We start from the raw sequence: 27,847 nt of genomic DNA on the forward strand, positions 1-27,847 counted from the left end.
GATGCGATCCAATCAGGCTCGCATCCCGGGCGCGGGGGCGGGCCTTCGGGGGGGTCCGCTGGTTCGCGGGCCTTTGTCTCGCGCCATCTTAGCGCTTGATCCGTTAGCTGAGCTGGGCAGTCCGGGCGCCTCGGGCCTGTCAGCTGAGGGAGGCGGACGGGGGCGCCATGGTGAGTGCTGCCCGCGGGAACCGGCCCCGGCTGGACGCAGACGGTGTGGCTCCCGGAGGCCTGTGCGGGGCTGAGCTGCGCCCCTGCCGCCCCCCGGTCCTGACGTGGCCGAGCCTCCCCCGTCCCTGACGCTGCAGGGAGACTTGTCATCAGCCGCACCCTTCTCCTCTTGGTGCTGACCCCGGTGCCACAGCTGCTGTGTCTGGCGTCCCATTGTCTAGCAGTGACAGCCCTGGGCGCTAGAGCAGCCCGAGGTGTGGGCTGAGCCTGGGCTGGGGCATCCCCTGTCCTTCCCCCTCATCAGGAAGGTTTTTATTGTGTTGGCTTGTGTGGACAGTGTCGTGAGCAGGGACGTGCAGCGTCTCTTCCCCACCGGATTCGGGTCCTTCGCTGTAGTTTCGTTTCTGCTCCCAGTGCACCAGCCCGATGGATCTATGTACATCTTATTCCATCTTCATATCTTCGTGAAGTATGTGTGCCTGACAATCCTGATTGTCAGCTTGATTGGACCGACTACATGAATAAAACACACCTCGGGCTGTGTGAGGGCTTTCCCGGGGTGACATTCCAATGGCCTCGTGAATAGATTAATCCCTTGATGAATCCGCAGTATGATATGTATTATTGGGTGGTGCTGAGAAGTAGGCATTGGGACAGCGTTGTAGGAAGTTGGTCTCAAGTGTGGCCCTGGGCATCAAAGAAATCTGTGGACTTCTTTACAATGGTTAGAAACTTTTCAAATCCCATTTAAAATCCCCATTTCCCCTCACTTTGTAAAGTCTCAAATAGAACAGTTAGAACAAATCAGAATTCCTGCATCTTTGACTAGGTTCTGTAGCTGTAATTTACATGATTTCCCACAGGACTTGTAAGTTTTAAGTTGATATTATTGGAAGTGTTTTCTTAAGACCATGTTACATGTAGGGGAGAAACTTAAAAAGCTTTTTATAAATAACTATAGCAAAACTTGTGTCAATACGTGGTGTGTTTTGCAATTATTTTGAGGCATTTTTAGCATTTGCTTTTATGACAATTTTACAAAAGGTTTAAATTGTACTCAGGGCGCTGCATTTGCCAAGCTCACAAGACAAATCCCAGTGTGACTCATCCTCGGAGACCGAGGGTCATTCTGTTGAATTTTGCTTTCGTTCATGTGTCTTTGCACTGTAAATGTGGCTCTTAAGTCACTCACATCTTCAACACTGTATGGTTTTATAGAGGAACTTGCAGCAGGACCGTGTGGAGAACTCCATGAGTCAACTCCCCAGTCAAACTCTTGACACTGGAAAGCAGAAGAGAAGCTACAAGAAGAGGCCTGTCACTTACAGCCACAGGAGATGGTCCCAGCGGTGTAGAGCAAGAAAACACAAGGCACCAGTGAAGGTAAGTAAGAAACTATGGAAGGTAATATATGTGCGTGTTATTGTCTTTACTCCCTTACCTTATCTAGAAACAGTAGTATGAGATTATATATACTTATATATATAAAATCTTTTGTCAAACATGATTTAATGTAATATGCCATGGCAATTGACAATCGAAAATCCACAAGAACACCATCAAGACGGATCAGTGGGTAAAGGTGCTCAACTCTGACAACCTAAGTTGGATCTCCAGGACCCACAAGGTGAAAGGAAAGAACCAAATTCCACATGTTGTCCTTAGACCTCCATGTGTGCTCTGTGGCACTAGTATGCACATACACTAAATTAAATAAATTTTTAAAAATTCCCATGACCATTTCAGTAAATGCCGAAAACAAACTGGAGAACAGTGTAGGAACATAAGGTTACATTTTCCTTGGAATTAATGTCATACTTAATAAAACCAGTATTTTTATTTCCTGAGAAGAGAAATAAGACATACCCATTCTCACTACTGCTATTATTACTGTCCTAGAGGTGCTGTCCAGGACCCATGGCAGCAGTAATGACTAAGAGTCATGTAAATTCAAAGAGGAGGGTCATAATCATATGCGTTTGGAGATGAGGTGACACTGTGTTCATTAAAAATATGACATAAAAATTGAGTAAAGTAACAAAGGTCAAAAATAAAATCAACTGTGTTTCTCTACACAAGGGAGAGTCCAAAAATGAAGTTGAGCAATTCCAGTAAAGGATACTAAAAGCAAAATACTCAAAATAACTTTCTTGAAAGATGTGAAATCTTGATCACTGAAAACTAGATTATATGGTTTGTTTTGGGGTCATTGGTTATCACCTTTTCACCTCTTCCCTTGGCTCTGGGGTCTGTACTTTCATAGAAGGAGGTAGGGATTGCGTTTCTGTCCTTTACGTCATTACAGATTTGCTCAGGATGAGGCCTACACACTCAAATGTGTGTTACTGTCTCCATTGTTATGGACAGAAGAATGAAGTCCACAGAGAGGGGCATCCCAAAAGTGGAACACCAGGTACTGCTTCCTCTCACCCTACCCTGCCCATTGTCTTTATTTAAAGGACCCCATATACATACTATACCAATGGGTATTTAAAGGGGGGATCTGGGATCCAGGGCTCTAAGGAAGGAGGATACGAATTCTCTAAGGAAGATGGCTCTGAGGAACTATATCTGAGGTTGTCCTCTGGTCTACATGGACAATACTGTTTGGTTAGCCAAGCTAAGTGGGGGATTATAAACCTGATTATTGGATTGACTACAAGTAGGCATTTGATTTTTCATCAGAGTTAGGAATGACAAATGCTGTAAATGAATTTATATGGTGAGGCTGACCACTAAAACCAAATGTCACTATATCTGGGGTTAGGGCACTTTGGAGTTAGCTGCAGTTGAAAAAGTACTATCCCTAATCTTATAGGACTAAGGGCCTTTAAAAGAGGAGAGAGAGAGTTCTTTCTCACTGCACTGTGTGAGTACACATCAAGGAAATTGCCTTTATAAGCCTGGGAAGGCCTCAGCAGAAACTGAGTCAGCTGGTATCTTGATCCTGCAGAACTGAGAAAATGCAGCATGTTATGGAAGCCCAAAGCAGCTAACGCAGGGAGGGATTTGGATTGGAGAAAGCAACTGTAACTAATCACATCCTATTTTTGCTTCTTCAGTTCCCCATAAAAACTGAAATTCCTTTGTCCACATCTATGAATTATATGCTTCCATTGGACTGCTGTTAAATTAGATTATTGACCTACAGAGAGTCAGTGACTTTATGATATAAAATTCTACTCCATAAATATGCTACTCTCTTTATTTGCTTTTTTTTTTAATCCCCCACCCTTTTCTTCCTTCATATATTTGCATACTTTGTTGTTAGTCCGGCCAGGGTTTTATTTCAGTGCTTTTGTTGTATAAGTAGTCCCACATGTAGAATTTAATTTTTTATAGTTTTAATTTATTGAGTTCTCTATTTGAAATACTTTACAGGAGATTATCAGGTGTTTTTACTTCTAATGATATGGAAATCATAATCCGCATTTTTCCCTTTTCATTTAACTTGGTTGGCATGTCTTATACAGTGCTGGTGCTCATGAGGTGGGTCTTTATGTTTATGTTTGAGTTTTGTAGATAGGGTCTTGCTATGTAGACCAGACTGGCCTCAAACTTGGATCCTCCTGCCTCTACCCCTCAAGTGCTGGGATTACAGGCCTACCAAACCTTGCCTGGAAAGATGGGGCATCCTTATCATTCTGTCTTTTTTCTCGGCTGTCAACCTGCATTTTTTGTTAAGAGACATAAATTTTATCATGAGAAGAAAGACTGTCCTGAATTTTTTTTGGCCGAGAATCTTTACAAAGGGCTCTTGTTTAAAAAAAAAATGGCTCAGTGTTTAAGAACACAGAGTACTCTTCCAGAAGACCTGGGTTCAATACCCAGCATCCACATGGCAGCTCACAACCAGTTCTAGGGTATGCAAGGCCTTCTGGCATCTGTGGGCACTGCATGCATGAGGTACACATATATACATGCAGGCAAAACACCCATCCACATAAAATAAAATAAATAATAAAAAAATGCCTTTTCCGTGTCTTTGAGGATGATCACAAGATCACACACTCCCACCAGTGGAACTGTGGATACAGTGAAATACATTAATGTATTTTTTAATATTGAGCTTTTCTTTATTTCTAGATAAGTATTTAAGAGTATTTCTCAGTTCCTGTGGTCTGATTCTCTTCCTTAGTCACTGAATGTTAATGTTTCTGCGGATTCTGTACTTTTATTTTGACAATCTCTTGGGTTCTCCTGAGGCCATTTCACTTACTCTTTTGTCTTTGTATGACTGAGGTTATGCTGTTAGTGAAATCTTAGTTTTCCTGCTAAAACTGTCCTTTGATTGCTAGGTCCTGTCTTAATAGGGTTTCCATTGCTGTAGAGACACCATGACCACAACTACTCTTATAAAGGAAAATATTTAATTAGGGCCAGCTTACAGTTGCAGAGTCCATTATCATCATGGGGGGACATGGTGGTGTGCAGGCAGACATGGTGCTGGAGAAAGAACTGAGAGTTCTACATCCTGATCCACAGGCAACAGGAAGTGAACTGTTTATCACACTGAGCATAGCTTAAGCATAAGAGATCTCAAAGCTCAACCCCCATAGTGAAATACTTCCTCCAACAAAGGCACATCTCCTAATAGTGCCACTCCTTATGGGGTCACAGGTCCTATATCCAGTAGCCAGTTGAATGTTCTCACATGTCTAATCACAGAAACATAGTATGTTTAGTTGGGCATGGTGGTTCACATGCTTGTAATTCTAGTACCCTGGAGGCAAGAGGATCAAGAGTCCAAGGCCAGCCTCAGCTACTCAGAGTTTGAGTCTAGCCTGGACTGCATAAGACACTGTCTCAAAAACAAACTATCCAACTCAATAGTACATTTTAAGATCAATCTATTACCTATCATATTCATTGTACTTCCTTTGGTAATATATTGTGTACCCTAATAAACTTGCCTGAGGATCAGAGGATAGAGCCAGCCACTAGATTAGACATAGAGGTCAGGCAGTGGTGGGGCACACCCTTAATCCTATCACTCGGGAGCCAGAGATCCTTTTGGATCTCTGTGAGTTCAAGGCCACGTTGGAAACAGAGCCAGGTAGTGGTGACACACACCTTTAATCTCAGTACTGGGAAGCACACATGCCTTTAATCCCAGGAAGTGATGTCTGGGCAGAGAAAGGTATATAAGGTGTGAGGAAACAGGAACTCACTCTCTTTAGGCTGAGGATTTCATAGAGGTAAGAACCAGTGCCTGGCTGTTCTGCTTCTCTTATCCTCAGGCAAGTTTATTAGGGTACACAATCTATCACCACAACTTACCCTTAATTTTTACAAAATTATTTTCTACTTATCATGTATACATCCTGAAAGTATATATCTCTTTTTACTCTAAGCACAACAGACAATTACCAAATTTTAGTCCTGGAATTTTTTGCTTTTTCATTTTTCTAGGATGTGTTTTCTATTCTCTCTTTGTATATGTGCTTGTTCATTTGTTTGCTTGTTTGACATGGGGTCTCATTATGCAGCCCTAGCTGGCCTTGTACTTAACAGAGATCTGTGCACCGCCACACTTGGCTGTATGTGGGAGCCCGCTCCCAACTTTTGAAGGGTTTAGGTGGAAGAGAGAGGAATTAGGAAATATCAGACAGAGTGAAAGATGGAGACAAGAAGAAAGACAGAAACACAGGATAGCTTCAGGAGGGCCTGGATCAATACCCAACAGCCTTGAAGTTTATTCAAGAGGGCTTTTTATAATATGCCAAGGAGAGAGACAAAAGACCTCCCCCTTGCAAGATCAAAGCACACCGTACAGCCAAGTGCAAACCCTTCCAAACACCTGGTAAGCATGCCCGTGGTCAAATTATCTCCTTATGCAGCCCTGCTGGGTAAAGCAAGCTCAGATTCTTGGACCCTGAGTAAGTTCTCACTAGGAAGCCTCTGTGGGCTCCCACAGCTGCATTCTTATATTTTCTTTTTGGTTTTTGAGACAGGATCTCATGTAGCCCCACCTGGCCTATTGCTACTTAGCTAAGGGTGGTTTCTATTCTGTATTCAAAGGCTGTATACCCAGTGCAGGTAATCATGTGTCACCTGGTTCCTTCTCTCATTATTCTTCATTTGCATTCTTCTCTGACCTCCTTTCCTGAGATGGCTTTCAAAATGCAGATCTTAGATTTAAGAGGCAAATATAAAGATTACTGTAAATGTACTCGAGTTGTTGGAATCAGACCATTTTTAAATGTAGAACCACTGGGTTGTCAGTCACCTGAACATATAACTATAACTCACCATTGCCCAGGAACAGTCACATACATGTGGGTCTACGTATAGGTCCATTAACCGCCCATGGTTTTGTGCTTTTACAACTTGACTTCTGTGGCTTGTTACTCATGAGAACTCATTGGGTCGAAGAGCTAAGCCTGCCGTCAGTAAAGCATAACTTCAAGGATGCGTAGTAGTCCTCATCCCCCTGTTCTGCACTGACATGTGTCTTTATTCAACATTATTTCAAGGATGAGATGTGCCTGTGTCCTCATTCAGACTAGATTACCAGGCCACTTGTGGACAAGGTTTCTTTTCTTTTTCTTTCTTTCTTCCTTTTAAGATAGAGGGAGAGTTTGTATATGTGTGTGTTACTGCGAATTGAATCCAGGGTCTTGTGCATGTTTTACTGCACATAATCCATCCATTTTTGTTAGGAAAGGAAAATTCTGTAGTAGTAGTCTTTTGTGTTACTAAATTAGTACAGAAGCATAAAATATTAGTGATTTTTCCATCCCATGATAGAGAATATAAACCAATATGCAGCCTGCATGAGAGACACTCACAAAGAGCAAACTCCCACATTCCTAGCTTTTGATAGCCCCAAAAGCTTGAGTTGAGGAATGTTGTTTCATTGCAGGGGTTGGTGTCATTTGAGGATGTCTCTGTGGATTTCACCTGGGAGGAGTGGCAGGACCTGGATGATGCTCAGAGGAAGCTCTACAGGGATGTGATGCTGGAGACCTACAGCAGCCTGGAGTCCTTGGGTGAGTGAAAGTCCCCGGTAGTATTAGAAGCACTTCCTTTGTTAGTAAGAACAGTTGAAATTTGTTTACACACACACACACACACACACACACACACACACACACACACACACACACGTATGTATAAATAAACCTACCTACAGAAATTGGCAGGTCTATGCAGACATATCACATCTTTATAATGGGAACATTTAAACCTCTGTTAGCTATTTTGAAACATTTAATCATTTTCAACCATGGTCATGCTTCTGTGCTATAGAAAATTGAAAGTTATACTGGCTATCCACTTGTACCCCTGCATGCATTAACCATCTTTGCTCAGTCCCTCCCTCGCATACTCTTCTAGGCTATTATAACTCTTCTAGGCTATTATAACCATTCTTGCCTCTGTTTCTTTGAGTGCAACTTTGTCTTCCACATATAAACAAGGATATGCAATGTTTATCTTTTTATGCCTGACTTACTTAGTGAAAACATCCATCAGTTCCAACCTGAGATAATTTTTGAATTCTTTGTGATTAATATTCCCTTATGCATAGATACCTTTTTTTTAAAAGACAAGATTTCATGTAGCCCAAGGTTACCTTGAACTCATGATCTTTCAAAATACTGATTTCATTTTCTTTTAATATATTCAGTAGTAGCTGCACCATAAAAGTAGTTCTATTTCTAGTTTCTTTTTTTTTGAGGAACTTTCATACTGTTTTTCATAGTAACAATTTCATATTCCCAGCAACAGTGTAGGGTAATGTATCTTTCTCTGTGTCCTGTTGTTTGTGGTTTTGATAATATTTGAACTGCAAGTGTTATGATATTTCACTGTGGTTTTGATTAGCATTTTTCTGATATTTACAACTATTGACCATTTATTGATGAGTTTGTGAGTTATTTATATGCCTTTGGGAAAACACCTATTCAAGTCACTTGTTCAATTTTTTTTTTTTTTTGGTTTTTTGAGACAGGGTTTCTCTTGTGTAGCTTTGCGCCTTTTCCTGGAACTCACTTGGTAGCCCAGGCTGGCCTCGAACTCACAGAGATCCGCCTGGCTCTGCCTCCCGAGTGCTGGGATTAAAGGCGTGCGCCACCACCGCCCGGCTCACTTGTTCAATTTTTAGTTAAATTATTTTCTGCTGTTAAATTCCTTGTATATTCCAGAAATTAGCCTCTTGTGTAGTTGGACATTTTCTTTCAGTGTATATGTTAATACTTCACTCTTGTCATTTGCCTTTCTTTATAGAGGTTTTTTTATTTATGAAATCCCAGTTGTCAGTTTTTGCTGTTGATGGCTGTGGTTTGAGGTCATGTCATAATCTTTGTGCTGAGTGTGATTGTGCATGTCTGTGTTTCCCACACCCTTGAAATTGAGGAGGAAGCATTACTTGGGCTCAGGACTTCCAGACCAGCCTGGCAATGTAGGGAGGCCAATCTCAAAAAGGAAATAAAATCTTTGAATCAATATTCAGCTTCCCTGTATTTTATTTCAGTAGTTTCAGATCTTGTGTTTATGTCTTTGACATATATATATATATATATATATATATATATATATTTTTTTTTTTTTTGGTTTTTCGAGACAGGGTTTCTCTGTGTAGCTTTGCGCCTTTCCTGGAACTCACTTGGTAGCCCAGGCTGGCCTCGAACTCACAGCGATCCACCTGGCTCTGCCTCCCGAGTGCTGGGATTAAAGGCATGCGCCACCACCGCCCGGCAGTCTTTGATATATTTTAATTTGATTTCTGAATATGGTAAGATATAGGGGGTCTAATATCTTTCTGTATGCAGGAGTGTATAGTTGTTGTTTTTTTTTAACTAATTATTGAAGGGAACCTCCTTTCTAAATGTTCCTGCTGCCTCTGGTGAAAACCATTGGCTGTAATGTATGGACTTGTTTCTCTGTTGTTCCGTTAGCCTGTTTGTCTGCTTCTATGCAGGTACTGTGCTGTTGATTACATATATAGTGAGCAGATTTGTTCTTTTTTTTTTTCCCAAGAATGCTTTGACTGTCTGGGGTCTTTTGTGTTTCTCTGTAAAGATTAGGACTGACTTTTTTCTAGTTCTGTGAAAATGCTGTTGATTTGAGTAGGTGGACATTTTATCAATATTGAATTCATTTATGACAATGAGATCTTCATTTTGGGATCCTCATTTTCTTTCATCAGTGTTTCACATACATGCACACTACGTATATATGGGGTGTGTGTGTGTGTGTGTATGTGTGTGTGAGAGAGATATGGTTTGTGTATGTGATACCGTGTGTGTGTGTGTGTGTGTGTGTGTGTGTGTGTGTGTGTGTATATGATATGGTTTGTGTATGTGATACCGTGTGTGTGTGTGTGTGTGTGTGTGTGTGTGTGTGTGTGTGTGTGTGTGTGTGTGTGTTGTGTGATAAAGGTTTATTAAGGAAGGGGAAAGGTAAAAGAGATCTAGTCCTCCTTGATGCCAGCATGTTGGCTAGCTCCTCCAACTTCCTCTTGGCACAGATGTGCATCCTCACCCACTTCTTGATGAACTTGTGTGTCCTTGGAGGCACTGTGCAGATCTGATGGCCTACCACTCATAGGGCAGAAAATTGCACATTCCCTTAAAATTTTGGTATGTTTAGTGAGACATCAGCACTGTCAGCCACGTCTCAGCTTTTTTACATTCTTTCTTACTTTGTGGCCTGGGATGAGGCCAACAATCATGGGCTACCCTGGAGCCATGGTTGCTGCCCTTCAGTGGGGGCTTCAACAGGAAGCTTATAATTTTTATTGTAATAATCCTATCGGGGACTATGGGGGTCCAGCCCCTCGATAGTCCCCTCCCAGGGTCCGGGAAGAATCTACAACCAGCTGATAATTAATCTTTGATGAGAAGAAATGAATCTATGTACACGAAACTCCTTAGTCCATATACTTTATTATTCTGTGTCAGTTACAAGCTTATATTCTGCTCTCATATTTAGGTCTTTTCTTGCCTGATTTCTCTCTACACTTGTCCAAGGTCCCCTCTGGGTTCTATCTTAATTCCTTCATCTTGTTCTGCCCCTTCTAGGTTCTCATCCATCTTGTTCCTTCCCATATCATCTTTTCTCCCATCTCTTTCTCTCTCCTCATCTCGTTCTTCCTCATCTTGTCGTTCCCCATCTGGCTCATCCTCATCTTCCATCTCATTCCTCTAGTACTCTCTTCTAGCCCTTCAATCTAGTTCTTCCCCATCTCAGTTTGTTCCTCTCAAGTTCTTACCCGTCTAGTTCTTCCATTCTCTTTTCTCTTCTCCGACCCTCTGCCCTGGAAGTCCCGGTATATCAAAGGAGGGTCCGAGCTAAATTGTGTAAAGCTATTACTTAACGTCCACCTCACCTAGGCGGTGTCTCCTTGTGGAATTTACCTTAAGTCAGGAGACTTGTATGTGGGCTGTTATCACTGTTAGTCCTCGGAAATTGGGCGACCACCTGGGCGGTGTCTCCTTGTGGAATTTACCTTAAGTCAGGAGACTCGCCTGTGGGTGGTTATCACTGTTAGTCCTCGGAAGTTGGGCAACCACCTGGGTGGTGTCTCCTTTAGTCCTTGAAAGTGACTAGGGGAGATATCTGATTCCAGAGAAAGCCTTTCCTGAGGCTGTTCTCTAAATGCCTGGAATGTGTATGTCTAGAGAGTGATCAGTCCACATTGTTAGCCGTTCTTAGGGAAAAGTCAATTGGGAAAACTATGAAGGCACACATGATTTTCATAACAGAAGACAGCTGATATATAACAAGCCAAGTAACACCAAAAACTCCTTGGGATTTGGCTTCCTCTGGAGGAATTCCCTGATTCCTCCAGGTAGTGACTTTGCCATAACCAGCTGAGTTATGATATATTCCTGCGGCCCGCAGCATAATCCTTTATGACTGTGCTTTAGTAACTTTTGAGTAGTATTACTGTCTTTACATCTCAACAATTTCATTAAAGAGACTACTGGATAGGGCTGGGGAAGATGATCCATTTGAAAACATTCTCCAGTGATGCTGTGGGTTTTGTTGACAGACTTCTTATCACTGATTCAAATGTATTAATATCCTGTCAGATTGTATTCTCATGGTTGAGTTTGGGTAGCTTGTGTATGTACAGTGAATTACATATTTCTTTAGATTTTTTTCAATTTGATCATGTTCATTGTATTCGATAAGGATACTTTGGATTTCTTTTTCTTTTCTTTTTTTTTCTTTCTTTTTTTTTTTTTTTTTTTGGTTTTTTCAAGACAGAGTTTCTCTGTTTAGCTCTGACTGTCCTGGAATTTGCTCTGTAGACCAGGCTGGCCTTGAAGATCCACCTGCTTCTGCCTCCTGAGTGCTGAGATTAAAGGTGTGTGCCACCACCACCCAGCTGATACTTTGGATTTCTATGGTATCACTTGTGATGTCTTTTTTTAAATTTCAATTAAAAATTGTTCAAAAGTTAGTTTTTTTCTTTTGATTTGACTTTTTTTTTTTTTGGTTTTTCAAGACAGCGTTTCTCTGTGTAGCTTTGTGCCTTTCCTGGAACTCACTTTGGAGGCCAGGCTGGCCTTGAACTCACAGAGATCCACCTGCCTCTGCCTCCCGAGTGCTGGGATTAAAGGCATGCGCCACCACCACCTGGCCTTGATTTGACTTTTGATGCAGGTACACATAGTATCTCTTGCAGTATTGCTTTAGATGCAGTTGTAGCAGTCATTTGTTCCAATAAATTCTCAAATTTGCATTTTGCTTTCTTTCATCCTCACTAGTCATCCAGTAGGATGTTTAATTTCCAAACACTATAGTTAATAATACTCTTTTTACTTTAGCTTCTACTTTTATCTCATTGTGATTAGAGAGGACAGTAACTATGAACCCAGGGTTTTTGCTTGTTTGTTTTTTAAATTTGTTGAGGCTTACTTCATTTCTTAATATTTGTCCTGTCCTGAGAAGTAATGTGAGCTGTGAGATGAGATGAATGGCACACCTCAGCAGTGGGGAATATTCTGGAAGTGTCTGTTTTTTTTTTTTTAATACAGATTTTGATTCAGTTTGTTTGAATTCTGGATGCTCTGGGTTCCCATCTTCATGTTACATCCACCCCTTCCTATTCAGTCCACATGTCTTTCCTAGTGAATGGTTTTCTCTTCAGTCATTGAGAAAATAACAGTATTTTCATCTATTCAAACAGTTTATATTTTTTATTGAGAAATATGTTGTTTATGCTCAAGGATATAATTTTGATAAGTAAAGATGTATTTCTGACATTTTTGGTGGCTATTTCTGTATTTTTTCCTGTGTTAATTTTTTATGTTTAATGGTTTTCTTGTATTGATACACTTTCATCTTTTCCTTTTGTGTATCTGCTGTATTGTTTAATTTTATATTTTCATGTGCGTTAGTAATGGTGGTTGTTATCCTTTCACTTATTGTATAACATCTCTTAAGCATTTCCTGTAGGGCTGTGTATTAGGCAAGGTTCTCCAGAGCAGTGGTTCTCAACATGTGGGTCTTGACTCCCTTGGGGTTTGAATGACCCTTTCACAAGGGTCACCTCAGACCATCGGAAAACACAGGGATTTATATTACAAGTCATAACAGTAGCAAAATTTACAGTTAGACGTGCTGGGCGTGGTAGGGCATGCCTTTAATCCCAGCACTCAAGAGGCAGAGGCAGGCAGATCTCTGTGACTTTGAGGCCAGCCTGGTCTACAGAGTGAGTTATAGGACAGCCATGACTTACACAGAGAAACCCTGTCTTGAAAAACCAACCCCCCCAAAAAAACCCCAAAATTACAGTTATAAAGTAGTAATGAAAATAATTTTATGGTTGGGGGGGCGTCACCACAATGTGAGGAACTGTATTTAAAGGGTCACAGCATTAGGAAGGTTGAGAACCACTGCTCTAGAGGAACAGAACATCAGTGTGTGTGTGTATGTGTGTGTGTGTGTGTGTGTATGTGCGTGCGCGCGCGCTTGTGTGTATTAAAGAAGATTTATTAGAATATCTTACAGCTGATAGGGAAAAGTAGTCAAACAATGGCTATCTACATACTGGAGAGCCTGAGAACCCAGTAGCTTCTTAGTCCACAAAGTCAAATACCTCAGCAGTCTCAGTCTAGAGTTTAAAGCCTGAAAGAATCCTGGGAGTTGCTGCTTCAATCCGTTTTGGAAATTGGAGAAACTAGAGTCTGCTGTCAGGAAAGAACGACACTAGCTGCAGAGATGCATGCACTCACCAGCAAGAAGTACAGGAAGGCAGCAAACAGCACTGCTTTCCCTCAGACCCCACTGGATCTGGGTCACAGATAGAAGGTGCTGTGGACTGGGGGAGGGGCTTCTCGCCTCAGTTAATCCTTCCTGGGAGAACCCACACAGACCTGTGCAGAGGCTTGTCCCTTATTGATTCCAGACCCTATTAAGTTGACAAGATTAATTACCACAGTCTGATCTAGTGGTGATGGATTCTTTTAGTTTTTGTTTCTTTTAGAAAGTCCAATTCTCAGTTTTTGAAAGTTAACCTCTCTAGATACAGTATTCTGGTCTGGCAATGGTTTTGGTTTTGGTTTAACTTTGAGTCAATCTTTTGTCCTCACCTGGGGGATTCCTCTTGGTCTCTGGTGTTCCTCTAATGCATGTTTTGCTTTTGACAGTCTGATTATATACAATACAACTCAGGACCTTTTTTGGGCAAATCTGTTGCATCTAGATGGTTATATATTTCTCTTGAATTTGGATTTTTTAAATCATTTATTTCATTTTTAAATAATTTATTTGGATTAAAAAAACTTGGTGTGTATATGTGTGTGGAATATGTGCTTGTGTGCATGAATTTGTACAAGTTCACACACACACATGCATAAACATTTGGAGGCTAGAGGATAGGAAGATGTTAGGTGTATTCCTCTCTTTCTCTCCTTATTCCTTTGTATCTTAAACAACTGGAGGATAAAAGGCTTTATATGGCCATCACCAGGGGAAGCCAAGACAGGAACTGAAGCAGAGACCATAGAGGAATGCTGCTACTGACTTGCTCAATCATGGCTTGTTCAGTCTGCTTTCTTATACATCCCAGGACCACTTGCCCAAGTTTGGCACAGCCCACAATGGGCTGGGGCCTCCCACATCAATCACTAATCAAGAAATTTCTCCACAAGCATTCCTTGGAGGCATTCTTTCAATTGGGGTTCCTATTCCCAGATAACTAGCCTTTGTCAAGTTAACAAAAACAAAAAAACCCAACCTGGATATCTTGAGACAGGGCCCTTCACTTTTAGGCTAGGCTGGCTGGTTGGCAAACTCCTGGGATCCCCTCTGCCTCCCATTGTTGGTTTTTTTGAAACAAGGTTTCACCATGTAGCTCATGCTTACCTAGAATTTGTTACATAGTCTAGGCTGGCCTCTAACTCCCTGATTTTCTTGTTTGAGCCTCCAGAATGCTGATTTACAGGTGTAGTCTACCATGCCTGGCTGAATGTTTTGTTTTTTATATCCATTCTCTATTCTTTTTTGAACACCAGTCAGACAAATACTTAAACCAAAAGTGTTGAAGGTGTTCTTCATTAAGAAAAAAATATTGGGGACTAGAGAGATGGCTCAGTAGTTACGAGCACTGGCTGCTCTTCCAGAGGACCAAGACATTCAGAGCTACATAGTAAGATCCTGTCTCAAAAACAAAACAAAACAAAACAAAACAAAAACAAAGTCTGACCACAATATTCTAAACTTTAATCAGTTCTGCTGTGGAGGCACCCACCTTTTGGTTTTCCTCAAGTTTTTGTTAAGCTTTAGCTCCAAAATTCAGATTGCTTAAAATTTTTGAAGCACACACACATGTCACGCCATGCTTCTAGAGTTCAGAGGACAACTTGGCAGACTTGGTGCTCCTTTTCCTCTGTACGGGTCCTAGAGATGGAACTCACATGGGAGGCTTGGTGCCAGGTGCCTTTACCTGCTAACCCATCTTGACAGCCAGATCACTTCAGATTCTAGTCACCCTTGTCTCCTACATATCTGAGTCTGCTTACTTGTTTTCTTTCCTTTTCTTCCTTTCTTTCTTTCTTTCTTTCTTTCCTTCCTTCTTTCCTTCCTTCCTTCCTTCCTTTCTTTCTTTCTTTCTTTCTTTCTTTCTTTCTTTCTTTCTTTCTTTCTTTCTTCCTCCCTCCCTCCCTTCCTTCCTTCCTTCCTCCCTTCCTTTTTTAAAATTTAATTGTATTGTGTCTTTTTAAGTATTTTAAAACTCATTCTTAGATTTCCTTTTCCTATTTATTTATCCTTAGTGCTGGGGATTAATTTAGGGATTCATATACATACTGGGCAAGTGTTCTGGCACTGAGCTGTATTCCCAACACTCTGTTTATTTTTTATTTTGAGACAGGCTCTTATTAAGTTGCTTAGACAGACTTTCAACTAGTATTCCTTCTGTTTTAGCCTCCTAGGCATCTGAGATCACAGATCTGCACTAACCACAGCTTTGCTTTCTTTCTCAGGCCATTTAACTTTACTTAATAAAGGCAAGATTGCAGACCATGAAGGACACGAGTGGACACTCACAAAGGGTTCAGATTTGTCTAGCAATCACTCAGTTCCCAAAGGTGCTATCTTTCTGCGTGTTCTTGACTTAGCATTTGATAGAATCTTATGTTATTTCCCATTAACAGGTCACTGCATTACCAAACCTGAGGTGATCTTTAAGTTGGAGCAAGGAATTGGGCCGTGGAGAGTAGAAGAAGTCCCAGAGCAGAGTCGGCCAGGTCAGTGAATGCACCCTGGACAAACAGACAAGAATGACTAGAATCTAGTAGACGTTGGCTATGTTGAGCTGCTTTCACTGATGGCTCTGGTCCTAGTCTTGGGGTCAGCTGGTATCATACATCAGATGTTTCCTGTGTACATTCTCCAAGGAGAAGTCTCACATGAACCTTTACTCTTTTTTTATTATGCTACATATTTTCTTGAGTTCACAAATTTCTGTAACTATATGGAGCTTCATAGATAATTTTGGTTAGTTGGTTCGCTACTTTCTCTAAATTCTCAATTATTTGTGATTTCTACCCCAGGCATTTTTTACTCCATTAGTTCTTTTATCACATGGTATTTGGTTATCTCCTAAACATTGCACTTTTAAAATTAGACATGTAAGTAATAATAAAACATGCATCTGCACATAAAGAGCTTACATTTTGTTGAAAATATTAAACACACAAAATATTTGGTTGTAAGATAAAAGTCACAAAGAATGTTTTATCACAAAACAAGAAATAAAAGTATATACTGTTTTATTTCAGGAAAAGTCTAAAGGGAAGGGAATTTTAAGGAAATTATTATTCATTTAGTTTAATCTTGATATTACTTTTTTCCAAATTTGGTATACCTAATATATAAGTGGGCATAAAATATAGACTTGAGAGTGGTCATGATCTTAGTCCTTTGGAAATCGGTAGGTTAATATAAATATTTATTATTATAGTTATTCAGGTATTAACCAAGGTGATTGATGGGAAAAATAGAAAAAGAAGCCTAGAATCAAGTCTTCTGTCCCACAGAATCAGAATCCATGAAAGTGAGGGGGACACTCAGCACAACCAAATGACCCAGCGTGGAAAGGGGAAACCTAGACTTGACAGGACAAGTAGGCCTTTGATGTGAAGAGACTTAATTGCCGCAGGATTTCATGTTGAAAGGCTGAGATTTCTGTGTGGGTGTAGAAGTCGTTCATCAACAGTCTCTCTTTATGAAACTAATTTGAAGACAATAGATTTATGTAGAAGGCTACATATATAATGTAGAAGACAGCTTAATACAAAATAGAAGCTTCCAGAAGCGAAGAGTTACAAAGCATGGGTGTATGTACCTTAACCTAAGTGGAGAATGACAGTTCTGTGAATCTCAGAAATATCCAGAAAAACATTTCAAAGAATGATGGGCATTGCTTTGTTTCCTGAATGAAATCCATTGGAGGTAGGCTGGAGCTTCCTGACCCTCTTAGGATTCTAGGAAGCATAAAATAGATTTTGATTAGGAAACTGGAGGGATAGAGTTAGCTGTTTTCATGTGAGAAGAACGGCATTTGTGTTTATAAACCAACCCCCTAAGTTTCTATTGTGGTTCCTCATAGAAAAGTGAAAACTAAACACACAGGTATCAATCCTTTCCTAAGTCTAAACTGTATTTCTGATTAGGTGAAAGACACACCACATGAACCTCCACCTGCAGATAGCTAACTGACAAGGACCTGACCTTACCAGTTAGTTAGGAAAGGAAAGTGGGATGACTAAGAACTAGAATAAAGGAACAGGAAAATAGCAGGTGGAAATGAGTGTACTGAAATATACAGCTCGGCATAGGTGAATATTTAACTCGCTCATGTTTCAATTGAATAAAACATTTTAAATCGCCGGGCGGTGGTGGCGCACGCCTTTAATCCCAGCACTCGGGAGGCAGAGCCAGGAGGATCTCTGTGAGTTCGAGGCCAGCCTGGACTACCAAGTGAGTTCCAGGAAAGGCGCAAAGCTACACAGAGAAACCCTGTCTCGGAAAAAAAAAAAAAAAAAAAACATTTTAAATCAATGAAGTGATGTGATTTTACATTGTCTAATTGATAGATTCACTGGGGACAAATCTGTATACATCATATATCAATATTATTTGAAATCATAATGCAGTGAGAATGAGAAGGCAATGCTTTATCTTTCTGCTGTATGTGAGCTTGGTTACTTGTGTTTTCTTTTAGATATCCAGAAAGTAAATGAACTGGTTGAAACCAGTCAGGACAATCAAGAGAGACATTTGTGGCACCTTGTAATTACCAACAGCAACACGTCGACTAAGGAGAATGTTAAATTAGGAAAAATATTTAATGTGAGCTCAAAGAATGTTTCAAATATGACTGTAAAGAATGGAAATTCTTCAGGAATGAGACCTGCAGCACTTAATGTATGGCAGAATGGGCTTCCCCCTAATGAGCCTGATAACATGCAGACTGGAAAGGAACTTGATGGCTCCCTAACTAGCAAGCCCCCCATACATGCACAGCATCATAGGTTGTATAACAGCGCTCCAAGTACTCGAGAGCATTTTCAATGTTGTAGGCAAGAAGCAGCCTGCAATACAAAGGCATTATGGACAAGTAAGAGGTTCCACATTGCACCTAGTTCCAGTGAAGTTGGTGAGTCTGGGAAAACATCTGATGAGGTAGCTCTTAATGCACAAGAGATGACTTGGGTAAGGGAACCAACGTGGGAATGTAATATTTGTAAGAAAACATTCTGTTCAAAGTTCAAGCTCACAAAACATAAGAAAACACACAAAGTACAGAAATATTACAAGTGTAGTGATTGTGAGAAAACCTTCATTAAGAAATCATACCACAAAAAACAGAGAATACATGCAGGAGTCAGATCCTCCAGATGCAGACAATGTAAGAAATTTTTTCATCAGAAAAAACAGCAAAATGTACGTCAGAGAGTCCCCAGAGGAACAAAGCTGTATGAAATGTATCAATCTGAAAAAAGCTTTAACGAGAAGCCAAAGCTCAGGAGATTTCAGAGAACAGGTTATAAACCCTATGGATGCCATATGTGTGGGAAATCATTTTACCGGAAGTCACACCTCAACAGGCATCAGAGAATTCACACAGGTGAGAAACCCTATGGATGTAAAGAATGTAAGAAAACTTTCTACCATAAGTCATCGCTCACCATACATCAGCGAACTCACACAGGTGAGAAGCCCTATGGATGTAAAAAATGTAGGAAAACTTTCTACTGTAAGTCAGACCTGAATGTACACCACAGAACTCACACAGGTGAGAAACCATATGAATGTGATGAGTGTGCAAAAACTTTCTACTCTAAGTCACACCTCATTATCCATCAGAAAATTCACACAGGTGACAAACCATATGAATGTGAAGAATGTCAGAAAACATTCAATCGTAAATCAAACCTCACTGTACATCAGAAAACACACACAGGTGAGAAACCTTATGAATGTGGTGTATGTGGAAAAACTTTTCACCGGAAGTCACACCTCAGCATGCATCAGGGAACTCACACTGGTGAGAAGCCCTATGAATGTAAAGAATGTGGGAAGGCTTTCTACCAGAAGTCCAGTCTCAGCAGGCATCAGAGAAATCATACAGGCGATAGACCATACTCCTGTGAAGAATGTAGGAAGACATTCCTTCATAAGTCATCTCTCACCGTGCATCAAAGGAGCCACACAGGTTACAAACCATACTCCTGTGAAGAGTGTAGGAAGACATTTTACAGTAAGTCACATCTCACTGTCCATCAGAGAACTCACACAGGTGAGAAGCCCTATGAATGTAAGATATGTAAAAAGGCTTTTCACCAGAAATCATACCTGAACAGGCACCAGATAACTCATGAAAGTGAGAAACGGTTTGAATGTCAAGAATGTAGGAAGACATTCTATCACAAGTCATCCCTCACTGTGCATCAGAAAATCCACCTGAGGGAATGCCTATGAGTGTGATGGGGAAAGCCCTTTCAGCAGAAACTAGCAGCAGGCATCAGACAACTCACACACAGGAGATACTCTAAAAATGTGATGATTGAGGACAATGTTTGTGAGAAGGCCACCTTAGCAAGCATTACATTTTTATAGAAACTTCTGTGTGGCACAAGTTGGCTGTCTTTGGAACACAGTCTCTGTTATGTAGTCTGTCTGACTATGTAACAGGCCCACAGAAAAATGTGCATATATATGATGATCATTGTTTCTACCAGGCCCACAGAAATGCTGTAAGTTTTTTTTTTTTTCTCCCTGAGTTTACATGAGTTCTGGGCCTGAAGTGAATGTGACCTGCAAGATGGCCTTGACATCCATTGTCAGAGAGTCAACAATTTAAGAGACGCATAACTGATTGGAGAGAGCAGAGAGGCTCTCATTTTTATCCCCAAATACTCTTAGTTTAGTTGAGGAATACTTTCTCAAATCTTTGTGCATGATGTTTTGAAAAGAATGCAAATCTCCATAACTAATTCACTTAATGAAGTTTTTGAGAGAACTTACATGCTCTTTAATATTTCAAAATTTGTACACAAGGGAAACCTCCATAGCAAATTGAGAATACTTTATTAGAAAAGTTTTGTTGAACAGTTTGAATAAATTAAATGTTGATAATGTGTGAAACTTTGAACAAAACTTAAATGTCAGAAGTTTGTAATGAAGGAAAACCAGTCTTTGTAATTTTAATACTAACTTTCAAATGGAGGCATACATGTGCCAATAAATAATATGAGTGATGTTATTATCTGTCAGAGTACACTGTGTCTGGGAACATTTGTGGTTGTTGTAACTGGAGGTTGGGAGTTGGTACTTGTACACAGTAGATAGGGGCCAGACATGCTTTGTAAACAGCCTGAAGTGCACAAAGGATTCCCTCATTCACATGTATGCGGGTGTTTTATACTAATGGGAGATTCCTTTGGTGAGACTTAGGTTAAGGATAGAAAGCGTATTTGCTTTGTATTTGTTTTTCTTTGTGAAGTGGTAAAGTATATGGGTAACATTCGTGAGGCTCTGGTTTCAGCCCCCTATACATGCATAAACTAAACATTTCTACATCAAATACTATTCTAGCACATGTACCTATTTTCTCAAATAGTACTATGCACTTTCCCTACTTTCTCCTAGTGTATGTGCAAACTATTTAATAATTCCTTAAGCAAGATTTTTTGTAGCTTATAAAGCTAATATAAAGCCTGCTAGCTGATCTAATAGGAATATTGCCCATGTAGAAGTGGACAAATGAACTCCCTAAGGCATTCAGAGCTGGCACCTAAATTAAAGAGCTGTGAACGACAGATGTCATGTCAGCGTCAGTGCTGAGTTGGTAGTCAACAATTCATTGTCATTTGTTTGCATCCCCTCCCCAATTTTCTACACTCTATTTCCAATAGAAAACCACTGAACAGAAGTGACTGCAGTCATCAGTTTCCTGAAGATTCCTTTAGGTTGCCTAATTCTCACTGAGCTGGAAGGCATACTGAACACTGCTGTATCACCAACAGCCCAAGTTGTTTGTCAGAATACATTCTGCTCTAGCTCTAAAGATGATTTTGCCCTACACTTAACTGCCTTGAATAAAAGTTTTGTATAATGTGCAAAACTGTTTTTCCTTATAAATCTGTAACCCTTGATATCTGAGATTTGTATCTTATGATCAGCATTTTTGAGATGCTGATAAGAAACTGTCCTGACTAGCTATTAGCTTCTTCGGTACTGTGATAAAACACTGCCCAAAAACAACTTGGAGAGGAAAGGTTTTATTTGGCTTACACTTCCATGTCACAGTCTGTGACTGAGGTAGTCAGGGCAGCAATTGAAACTGAGACCATGAAGGAATGCTGCTTACTGGCTTGCTCTCTATGGCTTGCTCAGTCTGCTAAGGCATGATGGAGGCTGGTGTTGTGAGGGATGACTGCCTACTGGTAACATTCTTTTTTTGGACAGGGTTTCTCTATGTCCTGACTCTCCTGGAACTCTGTAGACCAGGCTGGCCTCTCAAACTCAAGAGACCTGCCTGCCTCTGCCTCCCATGTGCTAGGATTGAAGGCATGAACCACCATTGCCTAGCTACCGGTAGCATTCTTAGAGATTGAACTCTCCATAATTAAATAAAATCTTGCTTTGCTAACATTAATATTGATAAGATGAGGGGAGCTGATGTAGAGATGATGTCCTGATGCTCCATCAGCACTACCAGGTCATACATGACTAGTTGTCCCATCTCTGTGGGGATGACATTCTCTGCCTATTTGGAATAGTTTTCCAGATGCAACTTCCAGGAAAGATGTGAGCGCAACACTGGCCCAGTTCAGTGGTTACTGTGTCCCTATCATTTTCTTGCTCTTCGTTCAAGATTTGCTTTCCTGGTGGCTGGCAGCTCACATGCATTGATGCTGGTCCTCTAACTCAATTGTGAAATGGCCAAAAAGCTGATTCTGATCATGGTTTTCTGTGGATTTACAGCAAACAGCCCCCACCTAAACCTAGTTTGTCAGGGTGCCCTTGCCCTACTCTAAAGAGGAGACCTCACCTGGGTCAGGCCCAACCCCTGCAGCACATGGTAAGTGTGACTAAGTTCAGTCACGCTCCTAATATACCTTGGCAATACAGAGCAAACTTTTCTGACACACAACTTTGTTCTCATAGCTGAAGTTGCTCATTGCAAACCCTTGATCTGTAACAGCCTAACAGGACCTAAGTGCCTCTCCATATTTCTGGTATGAATAGGATTGTCTTTTATTTCCTTAATACTGAAATTTTAAAAGCTGCTAGAGAGTTTAGACAGGTAGAATTGTTTGTAGGAAGCAATTCAAATTCACCCAGTATTTAGAGAACTAAGGTAACACATAACCGACTTAAGAGTTACCTATGTTTTCTTCTTTTTAAGTAGAAACAGTGCTCAGATTGTTCCCTCTTTCTTTCTCCCTCCCTCCCTTCCTCTTCATGTGTCATCAATCTTGAAGTTAGAAAACACTTTCTCTGACAACAAAAATCATTGTTCAGCATAACACCAAAACTTCAACCTCCTCTGGCTTCCTCTAAATAATTTGACATCTTTAATATTTACTGGACTAAATTCAGAAGGTATTTGAGATGATAGGTCCTCCTGGGTACTAATGAGTTCTCTCAATCTCTGAGGAACTCAGTTGTCCATCTATCTTTCTAGAATCCAAACAGTTCTTTCCACTACATACCTGAGCACTTGCTCAAGTGGTTCTGATGAGGACCTGTTGTAGGATGGCTGCTTCTAACTAAGTCAGGGAGATGCCCTGTGAACCATGCCTAGAAAAACTCCAACACTGCTGGAGTTAGCAGAAAAGAACTGAGCAAAGAGGCATGCCGGGGTCTAGACTACTGAACTGGTTTGAAAGTCAGACATGGCAGCTTACATACAGTCAGCTAGTGTCCATTAAGGGGGCACAAACCAATATGATCCTTCACACTTTTGAGAATAATCTATTTTCTAGAACAGCTACCAGTTCAGAAATGGCGAAACAGACAGGCAACACTTAAGGTAGAATTGAGATGTGGTTTCAGATCTGGAGACCTTAGTACCCAGGCCAGAGCAGAGACCTATCAATCTAGATGCAGCAAACAGGCTCTCATCATGGTCCTTTTCCAACATAAGCAGAAGAGAGAACTCACCCTCCTCTGACACTTCAGTGAGGCTCTTCTTGGGGATGTCCAAACATCTACAAAACCCAGACAGGGAACCAATGACAAACTGAAAAAAAATATATATTACATTATAGTCCAACTTAAGGAACCCATGAGTTTATTGAGCTTGCTTAACAGATTTCACAGTTGTGTTTCTCTTCTGTTTTGCTCTCTGCTTTGTGCTTGTAGTTGAGATGCTGTGATCATTCAGGCTTCCTTCTCCTACTGCCACACCTACCCAAAATGATGGACACTTATCCCTCTGGAATTGTAAACTAAAACAAACTCTACCAAGAGTCACTTTGGGTCATGGTATTTCATCACAGTAACAGAAAAGTAACGAATACGTAAGTTGGTGCCAGGAGTGGGGTATTGCTGAAGGACCTGAATGTTGTGGATTATTCCTTTACACTGTGAAGATGTGTCAGTGTGATTGGTTTAATAAAGAGCTAAATGGCTACTATCTAGGCAGGAAGAGGTTAGGTGGGACTTCTAGGGACAGAGAAGACTCAGAGAGGAAGAAAGGCAGGGTCTCCAGCCAGACACAGAGAAAGCATCAGCAGTATGGAGAGATGAAGTACTAAGCCATGCAACAGAATGTGGATTAAAATAAATGAGTTAAATTATAAGAGCTAGTGGGAGAAATCTAAGCTAAGGCCATACTTTTATAATTAATAAGTCTCTGTGTTGTTATTTGAAAGCTGGCAGTACAGAGAAAGATTTGCTACACCTAAACATGTTGCTTTTTGGAAGGATGTAGACATTGCAATTTTGGACTAGAAAAGTTGTTGGATGCTGTAAGCAGAGCTTAGTGGGCCATTCTAGTAGGATCTTGGAATACAGTAGTGCTGAGAACTATGCAGAATGTAGAGACTCAAGAAGTTTCAGAAGGGGGGAACACTATTAGAAACTTGGTTAGAGGCCATTCATGTGATATTTTGATAGATAATCTAGCTGCCTCATGAGGAAGTCCTAAGGACTTGCTTGAGGGTAAATGAAAAGGTAATGGTCTAATTTCTTTGGTGGAGGAAATTTCAAGACATCATACTGTTGAAATTGTGGCATAGTTGTTACTGATAATATTTATGCAGTTCTACAATGCTTGTGCTAGAAGACAGGCTATAATTGTTAAGAAGATTAGCACCCTTAGTGAGACCTCATCTGCACTAGAACACGGGGAGGGTTCCTCCAGGGCAGGATCCCACAAAGAGTTTCATGTTCCTAGGAAGCAACTGAATACAAAAGCTGATGCTAATGTGGTTCAAGGTGGGCAGAGTCCATCCTAAGATGACAGTGGAACTGTGCATTATCATCCACACGGTATATTGGCTTTAGAGGAATGAAGGATGCAAGAGTGAGGGGGTTAAAGATTCTTCCTCTGTGGTTTCAGAGAGCTGCTGAGGCCCCATCCACTATGGTCCCATCACTCTTTTGGAATGGTAATGTGTGTGTGTGTGTGTGTGTGTGTGTGTGTGTGTGTGTGTGTGTATATATATATATATGTATATATATATATATATATATATATATATATATATATTCTGCAGCGTTATGTTGTGAGTGTGTAATTTGCTTTTTGATTTTATAAGGAGTTACAATTTTAAAAAGTGCCAGCAGTCTCTGAAGAGACTTTGAAACAGTGTTAAAACAGTGGGAACTTTGGAGTTAGACTGAACACATTTTGCATTATGATATGGCTATGAGCCTCTGGGAGCCAAGGTTTGAATTAAGATGTCCCCATATGTTCAGGCATTCGAACACTTGGTCTCCAATTGGTAGCACTGTTTGGGGAGGTTTAGGATGTATGGCTTTTCTCGAAGATGTTACTAAGGGCAGGCTTTGAGATTTCATAGCCTCATCCCACTTCCTGTTCACTCTCTGCTTAGTATTTGTTGAGACATGATGTCTTAGCTTCCCGCTGCCTTACCTCCCTGCTATGATGGACTCATCCCGCTGCAATTCTAAGTCAAAATAAACTCTTCCGTAATTCACTTATGGTTGTGGTAGCTTATTTTTATCATAGTTACAAAAAAGTAATCAATGCACATGTGATATGATCTTTCACTGAGCCTTGGGCTCAACTATTAGACAAAAATAGCTGTCTAACGATCTCCGGTAATCCTCCTCTCTGCCACCTCAGCAATAGGATTACAGGGAGGCACCATAACCATTGCTGGGATCTGCATCAGATGAGGATCTCACCATGTAATGAAAGCACTTGGCTGATGAGTCATGTCTCCATCCCACCCCATGAGTTTCCTCTCTCTGTGCTCCCTTACCCACTGACCTTAATATTTGAGATCATGAATACATTTTAATTTCAGAGAACAGGAACAAAGAGTGTTTATTAATATATTCCAATAATTTGGAGAATAGACTTCAGTGCTTTACAGATGACATTTGTTGCACATAAAATCTGAATGACTTAAGACTTGCAAGGAATAACAGAACCACAATAGCGATCCTCTACTTTTATATCCATTTCCTATTTTGTCCAATTAACATACATGTATTGCCTGGTGCCATTATCAACATGTTCAAACTAATAAGCCAGGCCTGATGGCACATGACTTTATTCCTAGTACTCATGGAGGTATTCCTAGTACTCTGAGTCCTATGGCAGCCTGGTCTACATAGGTTGTTCCAGGACAGCCAGGGCAATCAAAAAACCAAAACATAACAAAAAACCTACTGTAAATAACTAGTAATTAATGCTTCTGCAGTCACATTCTCATCCTTGTTAGTCCACATTTTGTGTATGCATATGTGCTTGTACCATGGTACCTGTAGAGGTCAAAGGACAACCAGTGGGAGTCTACTTTTTTCCACCATGTGGGTCCTGGGGATTGACTCAGGTCCTCAGGCTTGGCCTTAAGTACCTTTACCTGCTGAGTCATGTCAACAGCCCTCATCCTTGTACCTCTGAGCCATGTCAACAGCCCGCATCCTTGTACCTGCTGAGCCATGTCAACAACCCGCATCCTTGTACCTGCTGAGCCATGTCAACAGCCCTCATCCTTGTACCTGCTGAGCCATGTCAACAGCCCGCATCCTTGTACCTCCTGAGCCATGTCAACAGCCCGCATCCTTGTACCTCCTGAGTCATGTCAACAGCCCTCATCCTTGTACCTGCTGAGTCATCTCAATAGCCCGCATCCTTGTACCTGCTGAGTCATCTCAATAGCCTGCATCCTTGTACCTGCTGAGTCATCTCAACAGCCTGCATCCTTGTACCTGCTGAGCCATGTCAACAGCCCTCATCCTTGTACCTGCTGAGTCATGTCAACAGCCTGCATCCTTGTACCTGCCTGAACCATCTCAACAGCCCGCATCCTTCTTATTCTAATTTTCAGGAACTTCCTAAACTTATACTCCAATGAATTTTTCAAGCATCTGGAAAAATTCCCTTCAAAAAATTTTAATTCTGAAATAGGATTTCTGTCCTATTTCAGATAGGATAGTAAATTATCCTCTGGTCAATTTATAATGTGACTATATATTCCCTTATATACATAACTACTTTTCCTTTTAAATTTGTGCATTTATTTAAGATTTGTCTACAATTACAATCTGGGAGCTAAAAACAAGGTATCACCAGGGACAGAAGGGCTATTTCTAGGGGAGGATGCAGAAGTGATGCCTGACTTCTCTGTAATCGCGGGGGGGGGGGGGGGGGGGGGGGGGGGGGGGGGCATTCAAGAGCTGATGCCCTATGCATCCTGTGTTGGTTTCGCCCTATGTACAATCTTGAATCAGCCTCCCAAATCCTGGAACTGTGCTTGTTTTAGGTAAGAAAGCTTGTTTTGGGTAAGTACATGGCTGTTGCTTATTTACCAAGAGAAACCTAATGTTTTCCATTCATGTCCCAAGTCCTTCAAAAAAGCAGTTTCCTCATTGGCTATTTATTGTCCTTCACATCATTCACACTGGTTGGAAAGTTTTGTATTATAACAATTATAGGAACCACATTTGGAGAGACAAAATTATCAATCAGAAATTATGACTGAAAAGACCAGTGTATAACAGAAGACAGACTTCCTCCATGTCTCCAGGAACTATTCTAAGAGTTGTTATGGAACTCCCACCCCACCCCATTCCAGTATGCTAATAGATAGAGCTAGGTCATATGCTTAGCTTTAAAAAAATTGGAAGATTGATCTCACCTAATTATAATAAGTACAGCTGAGATAAATCTCTGAATAGTATCCAGAAGAAATCAAAGCCAAATTGCACTTTGGCAAAGTGTAAGATGGTGTTGTGTGGTCAAAGAACATTGTGTTGTAGCCTCCTACCAAATTATTAATATGTACTTGTAAACTGTAACTCTCATTACTATGTTGAGATGATATACTGTTTACTAATTCTAGGTAGCATTGACAGTATCTACTTTAGGCATGTCATGTTGAGAGTTGAAACTGGTTTTATTCTTTTAAGCAAAAATGAGAGACCACTGAAAAGGAACTTATTCTGAGACTTTCAGAGGAGGGAAACAAGTACCATTTGTTCACAAAGTTCTAAATCAATTCACAAGA

The 27,847-nt window shown here is 40.7% G+C and overlaps 1 protein-coding gene and 1 long non-coding RNA gene across 4 annotated transcripts; one reads left to right on the top strand and one right to left on the bottom strand.

Moving 5' to 3' along the window:
• Positions 1-45: 45 nt before the first annotated feature.
• LOC128122149 (zinc finger protein 39-like) lies at positions 46-20,397 on the top strand. Of its 3 annotated transcripts, none has more exons than XM_052757465.1 (5): positions 46-170; positions 1,389-1,553; positions 7,036-7,162; positions 15,782-15,874; positions 17,854-20,397. In XM_052757465.1, the coding sequence occupies exons 1-5, from the start codon at positions 168-170 to the stop codon at positions 19,611-19,613; spliced, it is 2,148 nt and encodes a 715-aa protein (XP_052613425.1). In that variant the 5' UTR covers positions 46-167; the 3' UTR covers positions 19,614-20,397. The 3 variants fall into 3 exon arrangements, with proteins under 3 accessions (XP_052613425.1, XP_052613426.1, XP_052613427.1); XM_052757466.1 differs by lacking the exon at positions 46-170 and adding an exon at positions 203-639; XM_052757467.1 differs by lacking the exon at positions 46-170 and adding an exon at positions 2,476-2,583 and having other exon boundaries at positions 1,439-1,553.
• On the bottom strand, positions 19,861-26,970 carry LOC128122150 (uncharacterized). The gene is made up of 2 exons (XR_008222346.1): positions 26,270-26,970; positions 19,861-26,235 (listed from the first exon to the last, which is right to left on the bottom strand). It is a non-coding gene; the product is annotated as an uncharacterized LOC128122150 (long non-coding RNA).
• Between the last annotated feature and the right edge of the window lie 877 nt (positions 26,971-27,847).

The sequence above is a fragment of the Peromyscus californicus genome, unplaced genomic scaffold (assembly GCF_007827085.1).
Source record: "Peromyscus californicus insignis strain IS unplaced genomic scaffold, ASM782708v3 Scaffold_3__1_contigs__length_106647218, whole genome shotgun sequence".
Classification (NCBI taxonomy): Eukaryota; Metazoa; Chordata; class Mammalia; order Rodentia; family Cricetidae; genus Peromyscus; species Peromyscus californicus.

What these genes read in the sequence shown, in the direction of transcription:
- LOC128122149 (XM_052757465.1), top strand. An exon ending in CAGCAGCCTGGAGTCCTTGG is followed by an intron (nt 7,163 to 15,781) that starts GTGAGTGAAAGT and finishes TCCCATTAACAG; the next exon opens with GTCACTGCATTACCAAACCT. An exon ending in CCCAGAGCAGAGTCGGCCAG is followed by an intron (nt 15,875 to 17,853) that starts GTCAGTGAATGC and finishes GTTTTCTTTTAG; the next exon opens with ATATCCAGAAAGTAAATGAA.